This window comes from Equus quagga, chromosome 2 (assembly GCF_021613505.1).
Source record: "Equus quagga isolate Etosha38 chromosome 2, UCLA_HA_Equagga_1.0, whole genome shotgun sequence".
NCBI classification, from domain to species: domain Eukaryota; kingdom Metazoa; phylum Chordata; class Mammalia; order Perissodactyla; family Equidae; genus Equus; species Equus quagga.
The window spans coordinates 24,745,995-24,759,715 of NC_060268.1; the positions used below are offsets into that span (position 1 = coordinate 24,745,995).

At 51.5% G+C, this 13,721-nt stretch overlaps 1 protein-coding gene and 1 long non-coding RNA gene across 13 annotated transcripts in view; one reads left to right on the plus strand and one right to left on the minus strand.

Moving 5' to 3' along the window:
- ZFHX2 (zinc finger homeobox 2) overlaps window positions 1-3,626 on the plus strand; it is a 30,712-nt gene extending 27,086 nt beyond the window's left edge. For all 5 annotated transcript variants that reach the window (XM_046653515.1, XM_046653518.1, XM_046653519.1 and 2 more), the window contains one exon: window positions 64-3,626. In XM_046653515.1, coding sequence (XP_046509471.1) covers window positions 64-1,043 — 980 coding nt within the window. In that variant the 3' untranslated portion in view covers window positions 1,044-3,626. The remainder of the gene's footprint in view (window positions 1-63) is intronic.
- The window catches only part of LOC124235467 (uncharacterized), a 36,972-nt gene that overhangs the window by 19,401 nt on the left and 3,850 nt on the right, over window positions 1-13,721 (minus strand). For 6 of the 8 annotated variants that reach the window (XR_006887488.1, XR_006887486.1, XR_006887487.1 and 3 more), the window contains exons 2-3: window positions 8,907-13,220; window positions 7,371-7,463 (exon numbers count right to left, since the gene is read on the minus strand). This is a non-coding gene — a long non-coding RNA (uncharacterized LOC124235467). The remainder of the gene's footprint in view (window positions 1-7,370; window positions 7,464-8,906; window positions 13,221-13,721) is intronic. The other 2 variants (XR_006887489.1, XR_006887490.1) reach the window with 2 other exon arrangements.

Consider the following 13,721-nt stretch of genomic DNA (forward strand, 5'->3'; position numbering starts at 1 on the left):
TAGTAGAAAGGATGATGGGGCCAGGAGGTGGCTAATCCCTCATCACTCCTTTCATCTTCCTAGGCCCTGCAGCGTCCTCAGGCCTCCTCGGCCTCGCCACTTCAGTCCTGCCTGCTACTACAGTGGTCCAGACTGCTGGCCCAAGCTGCCCCTTACCTCAGAGACCTGTGCCCAACCAAACCAACCCCTCCACAGCAGGCACCACTGACCCTGCCCCAGGCCCACCTACTGAACCCTCTGGGGACAAGGTCTCTGGTGAGCGAAAACCAGTTGCGGCCCCCGCCAACTCCTCCACTGATGCCCTCAAGAACCTCAAAGCATTGAAGGCCACTGTCCCAGCCCTGTTGGGGGGCCAATTCCTGCCCTTCCCATTGCCCCCTGCAGGGGGCACCACACCACCAACTGTCTTTGGCCCCCAGTTACAGGGGACCTACTTCCAACAGCTCTATGGCATGAAGAAGGGGCTATTTCCCGTGAACCCTGTGATACCTCAGACCCTCATCGGACTGCTCCCTAATGCCCTCCTCCAGCCACCATCCCAGCCCCCCGAGCCCACAGCCACAGCGCCTCCAAAGCCTCCTGAACTGCCCGCTCCAGGGGAGGGGGAGGCCGGAGAGGCCGATGAGCTGCTGACAGGCAGCACTGGCATCTCCACCGTGGATGTGACCCACCGCTACCTGTGCCGCCAGTGCAAGATGGCATTTGACGGGGAGGCCCTGGCCACTGCTCACCAGAGATCCTTCTGCTTCTTTGGGCGGGGCTCTGGGGGTTCCATGCCCCCCCCACTGCGGGTGCCCATCTGTACCTACCACTGCCTGGCATGTGAGGTGCTGCTGAGTGGGCGTGAAGCCCTGGCCTCCCACCTGCGCTCCTCGGCCCACAGGCGCAAGGCGGCCCCGCCCCCAGGGGGCCCACCCATCACCGTCACCAACGCCGCCACTGCTGCCACGGCTGCTGTGGCTTTTGCCAAAGAGGAAGCAAGATTACCTCACACGGACTCCAACCCAAAAACTACTACTACCTCTACACTTCTAGCTTTATAAACAGATAAACCAAGATGGGGGAGGGGGGGGGCCTCAGGGCTCCCTCTCTTTCCCCCAGGGGTGTTTGGTGGGAGCTCAAATCCCTCACCCCAGCCCTCGGCTCCGCCCACCTCATGGGAATCTTTCAATTCCCACCCTCAGTGGGCTTCACACACCCCACCTCCAGCAGAGTCCTGCCTCTTCCCCACCCCCACAGACACGCTGATCCGCCTCTGCAACTCCTTGCCCCTAGTCTTCACAGACACGCCCATCTTGTCATCCTGATTATTCATGTCTGCCCTGCCCACCATATACAAAATCTATCCTTGGTTCCATCTTCCTACAACCTTTTCCCTACTGAATTCCTAGTCACCCCCAACTCCTATAAACACACAAATACATGTTATCCCAAGCTGTTCCACTGACTGAGAAAACACCAAAAAAAAAAAGAAAAAGAAGAAGAAGAAGAAGAAGAAAGGAAAAAGAAAACCCAAGACAAAGGAGGAAGGAAAAGAAACTTTGCCACTCCCCTTCTCCTTCCTACCCCCTTGTCTAGAGCGCCATACCGCTCACAAACTTTCCAAATACCCAGTTGGCTCCCAAGGTTGGAGCCAGGGATGGGCAGGGAGCCCACAAAACTCTAACCAAACTGGAGGTTGGCAGGGGAGAAGGGCTCCCAGCTCTCTCCCCACACCCCTTCTAACCCTCTCCTCGCCTGACAGGGGAGCCCCTGCGGCCTGGACTCTAGGGGAAGCCGCCGCCAGGAATCCCTCTGCCAATCCCCACCCTGCACCCTGGGAACTGCAGTAACTTATTTTCAAAGGCTTTAAACACAGAGATCCTCTCAGCAGCCATGGGCCTGCCCCTTGTCCCAGCCCTGCCACATGGGGGTCCAGCCTCCAGGATGGCACTGCCCACCAATGGCAAATCCAAAGTTCTTTAATAAAAAAAACTGAAACACACACACAACCAAAAAAACGAGAGAGAGAGAGAGAGAGAGAGAGAGAGCACGCGCACACATGTACACGTAAGAGAAAGATGGAGAGACCAGAGGAATGAACTAAAGAAAAAAGAAAAGCATAAACTTGGAAAATACAGAAAAAAAAAAAACCCTGAAAACTCTCCCATCAAACAAGTGGTTTTTTCCTGTTTGTGTCACTTTCCCCTCCATGTTAAGGGTTTCTTTAAACCATCTCATCTTTGGAAGATCAAGTGGCTTTAAGTCCTTGCATGGGTGTGGTGACCCTCGAGACTGAAAACAGAGCAGCCCTACCCTGGCCATGCCCGGCCTCAGAGGCAGGAATGGGGAGAAGAGCCTGGAGACTGGGGAGAGACACATCCTTGCCCCCTGAATTGAGTATTTATCAGGACAGGTAACATCCCTTCATTCCCAGCTGTGAGTCAGAAAAGTCACTGTCACCAAAAGTATCTCGGTCCTAAGAGGAAAGGGGTAGACATGGCATGTGGTTCTGAATCTTGGGTATGCTTCCCTTTCAGTAGCTAATCACGTCCTCTCATGCGCTCCGTTCACAACCTACTCCTGTCTCGCTTCCTAGAGGCCCCTTCTGGAACCTCCTTGCCTTTGCAGGGACCCCTGTTCCTATCTGTGTTCTCCCCCACATCCTCTGCCCCAGCCCAGCTCCTCCAGTAAGTAGCAGCTGCTGGGGGCACCCCTGAAGGAGTCAGGACTTGTCCATGAGGTTCATGGGGGTCTGGAGCTGATGTTGGCTGAGGGGATGGGTGGGCAAGATGACTGAAGCACATGGTGAATCTTTGATAGGGTGACATCACCAAGGAACCAACAGAAGACAAATGAGCTAGAAGAAGGTTCCCTACTTTAACCTAATTGTTTCTGTAACATCAAGTCATTGTGGCACTCCCAAACCCCAGCTAATGTGGCACAGGGTGGAGGAGCATCTCTTTTATTTTGGCAAAGAAAAGCCTGCAAAAATCTCCTAGTCCTCCAGATAGTTTCTCCAACTACCCTTGACCCTAAGACCTCCCCTTTCAAGGAAGTCTCTTTCCAAACTTTCTCCCTTCGGGCTTCTTCTACCACCATTATTCACTTCATATGCACACACAAATTCAGCCAGCCCTGGGATTTAGATTTCCTGGTCTATGTGTCACTCCACTCTGTGACTGTGTTCATACTGAAGCAGTGGCTCATGTGCAGAGAAGATGGGCAGGCAGAGAGGGGGAGGGAAAGCTCAGCTCAGCCCCCAGTCCCCATATGTTCTGTGAATCTCGCTTCCAGTCCCATTCATTTCTAAAATTAAAAGCTCCAACTCTAGCAAACTGGGGTGGGGTGGAATTAGTTATACTGATGATGCCAAAAATGCCAGTGATCAATGCAGACAAGAGGAGGGAACCTGCCCTCCGTGGGCTTGCTCTTGCTGCCACCTCTCCTGGCCTCTCAACATCTCTCTTGCGCCCCACCCTCCCTATCCTTTTCTCTCTCCCGTTGAAATTCTGTGTATAAAGCTATTTTCTTAGCAGCATGTGTACGAGGAAAGATGCTTTTTCCTCTCTGCTCTGGGAATGTGACTTGTATATAAAAGGTGAAAACAAAAAAAATAGAAGAAAAACATACGAGAAAAAGAGGAAACGTTTTCAAGAAAACTTTGGCAAACATCCGGCATGGGATGATTAGAGGTGTGGTGTCATGCATTTTAGGGATTTACAGCCAGGGTAGGTTGGCTTTAGTGCAAACTATGAATATTTTCACCAGGAGTTAATATAGCCAGAAATACCGCCGCCTCTCGCCTTCCAACATACTCTTTTACACCCAGATACCCTGGCCTGGAGACAGCATGTACATTCACTGTAGTAGACAGGAGCTGACTCTAAGCAACTGTCCTTACCGGGAACCCTGTAATTTAGGGGACAAAAGAGCCTGGCTGACTCTGCTGACTTAGGTCAATCAACATGCTGCTGGAGGGTGCACCATTCCACGGTGCCAGCGGCTGGAAGCCTTCCTTCCCAACCCCTTTCTCAGACCAGAAGTCCTCAGCAGCAGCACTCCCGCTCGAGATGCACAATGGGCCATTCTGGTGGACAGGGCTGAGTCAGCATGGCCCTACACCGAACGCTAGAGGTGAACACCAGGTCACCCAGGGTACATCATGCCGCTTCTCCCGGGGAATAGTAGACCCAACTCAAGTGCCTGGCACATCAACACCTATCTTGCAGTACACCCCTAACCCCTTGACAACTCTGAAGTGAGCCCAAATCAGTGGCTCTTAAGATTGGTCTTTCATGGCTTGGGGCAAAGGCCTAGGGTTTCTGACGTACATGGGTCCTAAAGCATCCAAATTCTGGTCCACCTACTTACTGCCAGGGTCAGTACCAGGAGGCAGGAGGTAAATGAGCTGGGCTGTCTCTGCTCTAAAGCAGCATCTGTGTGAGGATGGCTTAAGGTAGCCAATTCTCAACTAGGAACAAAAATCAAAGTCTGCTGGAACAACATGAGAAAATCTGAAGACTTAGTGGCCAAACAGGGCAGAGTCTGCAATAGGACCACAAAAAGAAACCTGTTCTGGGGCCGGCCCTGTGACTGAGTGGTTAAGTTCGTGTGCTCCACTTTGGTGGCTCAGGGTTTCACCGTTTCGGATCCTGGATGCCAACCTAGCACTGCTCATCAGGCCATGCTGAGGCAGTGTCCCACATAGCACAACCAGAAGGACCTACAACTAGAATGTACAACTAGGTACTGGGGGGCTTTGGGGAGAAGAAGAAAAAAAAAACCCTGTTCTTCCCCCAATCCTCTAGCCCCTGGAATGTACTTACTTACTTGTACAAGAAGCTTGCGCAAGAACCAAGAAAGCCAATTATTCCAGGCACAATAGCATCCACCTGCTTAATTCCTTCTATTTGTTCCTTAACCACTTTCAGGGCTTATAGTCCAGATCACTGATTCCCCAAATCTCCACCACCCTGATCTGTTTTAAGACACATTCGCTCATCCAATTATTCATTCCTGTATAGATACTCACACCTGAACTACGAGCTCTCTGTATATAACCACACCAACGAAACAAACAAGCAGACTATCAGAAACAGCAGCAGAACCATGTAGAGAGAGCTACAGGGACACACAAATGTGAGCAAGGATGGGCCCATGGCCATATAGGCATAAGGGACATGCTCCCAGACCCATCACCCACACTCCCATAAGTAGAAACACTCTCCAATACATACTAATTTTCTTCACACAACAGTAGATAGGAAAAGCTTATAAACAGATAAAGTCAGGGGAAATGTAACCAGTGTCAGGAAAGGGGACCAAATGTTGAATATTAATCCACGGGGAAAGGACCTTAAATTATTCTGGAGTGTGACGCTAGGGAAGGAAGAGAGGTAGAAGAGAAAACAGGAGGAACTTTGGGGAAAACTCTTATGAAACATAGGGGTAAACTGAGCTGGGACTCTGTGTTATAGGAAGGGCCAGGTACTGAGGAGCATTTCTCTCCAGGCTGCAGTGGGAAGCTCAAACCACCAGTTGTAGCAACTATAGTCATGCACCACATAACGACATTTCAGTCAACAACTGAGTGCATATACGACCGTGGTCCCATAAGATTAGTACCATGTAGCGTAGGTGTGTAGTAGGCTATACCATCTAGGTTTGTGTAAGCACACTCTATGATGTTTGCACAATGATGAAATCATGCAGTGACGCATTTCTAAGAACATGTCCCTGTCGTTAAGCGACACGTGACTGTAGTGAGAAACTTGTAAGCCACAAGGATGTCATTTCTAGAGGATTGAGTAAGGAAGAAATGCTCCAATACCAAGGAAGCTCTTGCTACAACAAGAAAAGCTATAGACTCAGCCTCAGGGTCTACAGGATTACAGCTTGGAGACACTGTGAAAGGGCAGATGAAAGAAAAGTGAGAGAGAGGACATTTGTAGAAAGACCTAGACCATGGCTTGTCAAGTTTGGGGAAAGATGAGAAGTGATCCCCAGGGAAAGCCTCCCAGGGAGAGACTACACTTTATGGAAAGAACATAAAATTGGGTGAGGAGCCACGCCATCATTCTCCTTCAGATGGAGGACCCAGACAGCCTTCCACACAGAGGACAGACAAGGGGTGAATGGCATTATTCCCTGTCAGTATTCTGAGCCTGGTGTTTCTTGCAGCTTCCTAGCATGGAGAGGGGTCTGGCTAGAAGCTAGTAGGGAAGCAGGTTGATTATCGCTGGACCAGACAGAAGGTGATAGGGAAAGGTGAGCCAGGATTGACTCGTAATCTTATCCAACTATACACACACTCTTACACAAACGGTGGCTAAAACACCGAAACAAGTAATCAGCAGGACACAGCACTGTTCCACATCCACAGTCCCTCCTTGATATCCAACCCTGCGCCATGTCTTCTCAGCTAGACTTGAAGAATGGCCTATGCTGTGCTCACTCCTGGATAGCCCCCCAGTGCTCAAACCACAGCATCATCTGCAGCTTGCTAAGTGCTGGCAGTAGGCTAGGCCATGTACTCTGCTGACTCCTACTTCCTCTACCCAGTACCCAGACCTGTGTCCTTGAAGAAGTCACTGAGACCCAACCTGTACCAAGCCACAGAATCCACACAAATCTGACCCAACCACAGAGAGCAATCTCCTGGCAATGCTCCTAATCTAGTGGTTCTCAGTGGTGAGTTTTCAGAAACATAGGGCAGCCAACCATCAGAATCTGGGGGTGAAAGGAAGAGTGAATTTTGAAAGTGATCCCTAAAGGATTCTTCTGTGATAACTATTGCCAATGAGAAGCACTGTTCTAACAAGATAAATCTGCCTGATTGGACCTCACGATCTCTCCTTTTCCTCCTGCTGCCCCCACCCAGAACACACATACAGAGATCACATGCATGACAGCATAAAGACATGAGTATGGTTGGGGAGGAAGAAGAATGATGCAAAAGCCATGGGAAATCCAGACTAGATCAACTATCCCACAAGGTGACTGCCATCTCTTAGAACAGTGTTTCTTAAAGTTTTGTCCACCTGTATCACAGTCACCTGAGTGCTTGTTTAAAATGCACATTCCTGGACCACACCTCAGACCAACTGAGTTGGAAACCCCTGAAATGATTCTGTGCTTTCTGGAGTTTGAGAACCACTGATCTAGACTGCTCAGCCCTTATACATCTGTGACTGGCCCCAACTCTCCAGCACCCAGCACCCCACCCTGCTACACCAGGGGCTGCCACACAGGAGCCTGGCATCACCTCAGATTTTCTTCTTCATTACGCTGACATCACCCCCACCTCCAACATTCTGGAAATCTGACTGTGTCTTCTGCTTATGCTAGCTGATCTTGAATAGGAGAAGATACAAACTTTATCCACTCACCCTTTGGCTGCGTGCCCCCTGCTTCCTCTGCTGCGGAAACCACCCTGCTTCTTCTGAAGCTGCCATCCACTTCCAGAGATGCTGAAATCAGAACTGCCCCAGCCCCAAGCAGCTCAGCTCAGCATGGCACTGGCTTTGCTTCCCTGTAGGCAGGTCCTATCCCCATTCAAAGCCACCCAGCCTCCCCCGACATCACCCAGAGCCAAATCTTCTATCCCAAGATCTTCCTAGTCACTGACCCACAGCCTCTGGCTACCTAGGAAGCAAGGAGAGCCCAACCTGCTAGAAGTCCTTCCAGATGGAGGCTGAAGGTCCAGTTTTATGGGACTGCCAATGGCAGTGCCTCTGGAAACATAGGGCTGGTCACCACAGATGCTGAGGACTCTCCTCCTAGGGGCCTTCCTCTCTACCAAGGCTCCCTGCTGATCCATGGTCTCCCTTCCGGGGGTGGATTTCAAAGATAGGGAAATTTATCCAGCTCTAATTGGGGTGCCATTGAGAAATTTCCAAACACAAAATCTCCTTGAATAGTCTTTCTGGAAGGACAAGTCCCAGGTGCCTTTGTCTTCCTAACACCTGCTCACCTCTCTAGGCCTAGAGCACCTCTCCATCTTTCTAGGATTGTTATTGAACATAGGCCTTTTAACAAGGGAGAAAGAATTGGTTTGTCTCAACCACAGCTCAGTTAATCACAAGGCACAGGGCAGAACAAAATACATACAAGCACAAACCATCCCACCACCCAACAGCAGGGCCTGAAGATCTCTCTTTCCTATATTTTCCCTCCCAATCTCTTCTGCCACCATCTTTGTGACAACACAACTGGCTGGCCTCTCTCCAGGCTCTCATTTCGCCCTCCCAAGATTTTCTCTGTCCCTGCTGCCTGAAGAGGTATATAGTCCACTGGCCTGGAGACTTGGGTGTGACTCTCACCTGTGCCCTTGTCCCTCTGTGCTCCAGCTTCCCTTGGACTAGCTGCTCAAACACTGAGTGTGGTACCATCTAAATCCCTTTCTTGGGGGCAGTGAGGGTGGGAGGGAGGTGGGCATTTAGTTGGGAGGAAGGCAGAGTTGGGGTTGGCTAGAGAGCAATGATGCAGCCCAGCTGTTGAGGGCATCCTCCCATGCCACTCCCAGCATGGAGCACCACCCAGTGCCTGGCACACTTAGAGGCGCCACCCCTCTCTCTCTCTGCCACCAAGTGGCGGTCGTGAGCATGTTTGGCGGCTTTGGGTTTGCCGCAGTACCAGGATCTGAGACACTGTTCACGTGCCAGTGCAGCACTGCCAAGTGTGGCGGCATCTAGTTGGTTGGGTGCCAAGCAGTAGGACCCAGGTGGTGATAGAGAGATGAAAGAGGGGTGGAGTGGAGGGAGCGGGAGGAGAGGAAGGCACCAGGGAGAAAATCAGACACCTCACTTGTTAGAGTGGAGAGTCCGAATGGGATCCCCAGAAAGGTGCCCTTCCCATTCTAGATCCCAGCTCAGCAAGCAAGCCCTTCCCTCCCATACCACGCCCGCATAGTGACATATACAGACCAGGAAGAGGACTTGGCCATCTTCAGCAGGAAACTGGCTGGGGGCCAGGCAGGACTGCCAGCACTCTCCATCCTTCTTCCTTGGGGTCTTGGCAATGGCGCGCATCCTCCTTTGTGTCCTCACGCCTCTCTCCGTCTGTCGCTCCACTCCCATGCCTAAGAGGGAACGGGTAGGAGGTCCTGGCAGAAAAAAGTCTGTTCTCCCAAACAACTCACACATACACAAACCCCACCCCACCCCCAATATCTCGCTCCCTCCCTTCTCAGTCCTGGCACAACAACCCTCTCAAGCAGATTGGCAAGAGACACTGCCATCCTCCCCCATTCCACACAATGCCAGAGCCTGTGCCAGGCTCCTTGGGCAGTGCCAGCACCACACACCTCACACCCAGGCCCCTTCCTCTCCTTCAGTGCTCTGACAAAGGGCCAGACTGCCAGCCCACGCGCTCTCCTGGGGAGCAGTGGCAAGACCCCTCCTCCTTGCTCTTCGGCGCTTGCTTGGCACTTCCCTGGCTACTCTTTCCACCACTTTACTTTCCCCAACTGGAAGAGGACTAACTACTCATAGTCCAACCAGTTCTCAAAGCTGTGCCCTAGGAGGACAACAATATCAGCAACACATCCCTGCCCCTCCTCTCTGTCTGCTGGGGCCCCTGTTGCCACGGCCCCAGCTCAGGGCACCAGCCTGGCGATGTGATGCCAATGGCTCCCGGGTACTGAGCCTTCCACCCAGAGCACCAGGACTCCTGCCGCCGCCCTCTCCCCGTTCACCTCCTCCCACCTCCGCGGGCACGAGGATGGCAGCTGCAATGCCAATGCCTCTAAGCAGGCAGCGTGGAGCAACTCATGCACCCTTCTGCCCTCCCAGGCCCTCAACATCTCCCTTCCTTCTTCCATTTCATCCCTCTGTCCTTCTGGTTGGACACTAGATTGGCAACCGCAGTGCCAACCCCCACCCATGCCCAGGAGGCTCACATACAGCACGCACTTATGCGTACATGTACATGCGCGCACACACACATACACACACACACACACACGGCCCCATGAGTGCCAGGCAGCGGTGGCAGACACACAGCAATGCATAGTGACTGGTCTACCCGAGGAGGCAGCCAGGTTCGGCACCTGATCCAGCACCCATTTGGGATTGGGTGGGTAGGCGGGCGGGCAGGCGGGCGGAGGGGTGATGGAGGCAGACGATGGCCCTAGGTTGGCAGCGGATGGAGCTGGGAGAATGGAGGGAACAGATGCTCTTTGCCCAGCCTCCCTCCCTCTCTCTCCGAGATCAGTGCCAAGCTGGGGGGATGGGGAGAGGGGAGGATGGGGGAAGGGTGGCATTTGGAAAGCTGGCAGGCGGGGGGAGCTGGGTCCGCCCAAGCTGGGCAGTGCCGGCACTGGCTGCCGCCTCTCCCCTCTGCCATCTGTCTCACTTCTCTCTCCACCCCCTTTCTCTCTCTTTCACTCTCTCTCCTTCATCCACAGCAAAACGAAAAGAGGAAAACAGGGTCCTCATTCCACCCACCCCCAACCTCTGCCCGACCCCTCTCCTCCTCCCCACAACTCACCACACCATACCACCACCAAGCCATCTGTGCTCTCTCCTCCTGGCTCGGTCACCTTCTTTTACTCGCCTTCGCCCTCACACCAAAACGGGTGCAATGTTTTAAAAAATATATACATATATATTTTAAAAAGCAACTTAAAAGGAAAACTATTTTCTTTGGGAATGTCCTGTCCTTCTGAGACTGAGTCCTCTGTGCCAATATTTATGGCAGGAAGAGGGAGGGGCCCCTGTCCTCAGCTGGTGCCCATGAATCCCATGCCAGAGAGGAGGGGTGCCTGGGGTGGGGGGTGGGGGGGTATCGGGAGAGCTCTCTTCTCTCTGCGCCTGTGGTGGTTTCTTTTTTTCTCTTCTTCCACTTCCGGAGCAGGTTCAAACAGATCTAGAGCCTTCCCCACCCCCAGTTCCCAGGGCCCCTGTGCCCTTCTCTCCCTGCTTTTATTTTATTCCTCGATCACCCTTTCCTTTTTGTGTGTGTGTGTGTGTGTACGTGTGCGTGCGCGTGAGTGAGTGCATCCATGGCGGTGGGCACCGTGCCAGCCACCGCACAGCCATCTGCGATGCCTTCTGCAGCCTCCGCTACTTCTCCCTGCCACCTCCAGCCCCCATCTCCCTTGCACCCCAGCTCCCCACCCCCCAGTCCCCAATCATTAATTAGCTACTGAATTAATTAAATCGTGAATGCTAATTAACATTCCTACAGGGCTGGCTGCCAGGCTGGGGGGGCAGAGGGGGTGTGAAGAAGAGATTGGGAGATTGGGATGGGGGAGGAGGAAGGAGAGTCTGTCTGCTTAGAAGAACTGGGGGGAGATGGTAAGAACCAGAAGAAGGACAAAGGAGAAAGAGGGCAGAACGACAAGACTGGGGCGTGGGAAATGGGGTATAAAAAGTGTGCGAGTCCAAATGAGTACAACTCAGCCTTTCCTGCCCAAATAAGACAGCGAATTCCTCATTCCTAAGCTCACCTTCCAGCCTGGCCCAGCCTTGAGAAGTATATATTCCTAGGCTGGGGGACTGTGGCAACTTTTTTCCTGTCTCTTATAGACAAGCAACCACAAACCAGAGAGTCAACAGCTACTCCCTGTTAGTCCAGCCACAGCGACCCCCAGACCAGGTCACCAAGAGAAGGCTCTAGGCTCAGAGGAGCCCCTGTTGACTTGCCCTTCTCCATCTCTCTGTCAAGGTGAGCATGTGCTGCAGGGAGGCGTGGGGGTTTGATCTGGGGACCCAGGAGGGGTGTCAACTCAATGGGAATTCAACAGCAAGTAGCACAAAATCACTGGCACTGCCTACAAGGCTGCCCTAGAAAGACTGTGACAAGACTGCCAGCCTCTAGGATTCAAGTAGAAAAAGTGGACATTTCTACCCTTTTTGAAGGTCAAGAATTTGGGAAAAAGTGAGTAAGGGCCATCTAACTTTCTGTTGTTGTTTTTAAAGAAAGAGAGGTGAAACTTCTTTCTGGAGGTGCTCTATGAAACACTAATCTGATGAGATGCTCCTCAGAAAAATGGATCCCACAATCAAATTAGTTTGGGAAATACTGTGTATTCCCCCCTCTTAAGAGATTCAAAATGCATATTGGGGTGAGAGACGCTCTGAGAAGTCCTGGAAAAAAAAGCTGTTGAATGTGTCTAACTCACTGATACTCAAACTCAATGGGCCACAGAACTCTCATTTCTAAATTTTCTAACTTAATTAACATTATTCCCACAGAAGCAGTGTTCCGCTTTGGGGAAAATTCTACCAAGTGATCAGAGGTGGTTCTGGCCTGGAAGCTGGCAAATGGATTAGCTGGCCCCAGGTCAGCTAAGTCCCAATACTCCATAAACAAGGGGCGGCACCAGGCTCTGGTCCTCCAAACATAATGCACCAGCTAAAGCTGGCAAAACCATATCACTCTTTAGAGTCACAGACCCAGGCTTTCAGAGCTGGAAAGAGACCCTAGCAACCAATAAGTCTAATTCCTGAATTTTACAGATCAAGCAACTGAGACTCAGAGAGGTGAAGTGATTTGTCCAAGGTCACAGAGCCACTAAATGACAGCACTGACATTAGGACCAACATTTCCTGACCTTTAGCCTAGCTCCATTTCTCTATTTTCTGTTGCTAAAACTCCAGGACAAGGCCAGCATGGGGTTTATCGGTTACATATGCCCTTAAAGAGCTTCACGCAGACCCCTTTCCCTCTGTTGACTAAGGCCTGGGCCTGGTCTTTTCCACTGCTGCTTTATGCCTTTATTTCCACCTTTGGAACCCTGCAGCCTCTACGTGCCTCTGGAGAGTTGATTCTGTCTTCCTGTAGTAGTGGGGATGGGGGCAGAATTTATGTTTTACAAAATCTCCTAGGTGTTCCTGATGACCTGGATTCAGAACTTCTCTTCTAGGATGCCCCCTACCCCCCACTATATACCACTGCTATCAGCCCAAAACTTCTACTCCATTGCCTCAATCCCATTCTGGTCAGGAAACCCCAAATGTCTCTGGGGATATCTCCTACTGTCTTCCTAGCAACTTTCCCTTTTCCTGTCCTTCTCACTTTGGCATCTGGAGTCCCTGAAGTCACTTAACCTCTCCGTCAGAGGTCTAAGAGGACAGACTGTCTTCAACATGCAGGCACACATGACTCACTAGTATGAGGAGATCCCAGAGCCAGCCTCGGAGACCTGCCGGGGCCCAGAGCCTCCCTGAGCTTCTGAACATTCAGCCTCCTGCCACAGAGTGAGCCCACCTTTTCTTGCATGGCCCTTTGGGGAGCTGGAGAACAAAGGAGAAAGGTAGAGTCTAGCTCATTTCAAAAGTTGAAGAACATTATTGAATTGTTTTTGCTTTCTGGGTCCTATTGTGTGAGCCTGCCCCACTTCACACCCTTCCTCCCAGGATACAGACCCCCCCACAACTTCACAAAAGTGATGACTCTCTTCACAAGATAACTCACCACACTATTTTAAAGAAAGAATAGCTTTGAAATACAATTTTGATTTGCCAAAGAGATCTACATCCAAATATCCAGGAACGATGAAGTCCTTTGGAGCTCTGGAAGTCTATGAGCGCACTGGCTGACTCCATCTCCTCCTTCCCTCCCATGCTCCTGACAGGATAGTCCTTTGGCACTGAGCTGTTGGAGCCACTTCAGAGTGTGACCCACTGTCTACCAGCTGACTACCCCTCTAGCTGAGAAACCACCTTATAAAAGGGGACAAAGTGGAGTTAAGAGAGAGAGCAGCCAGAGGGAGCAAGAGGTAAACCTAAATGTTC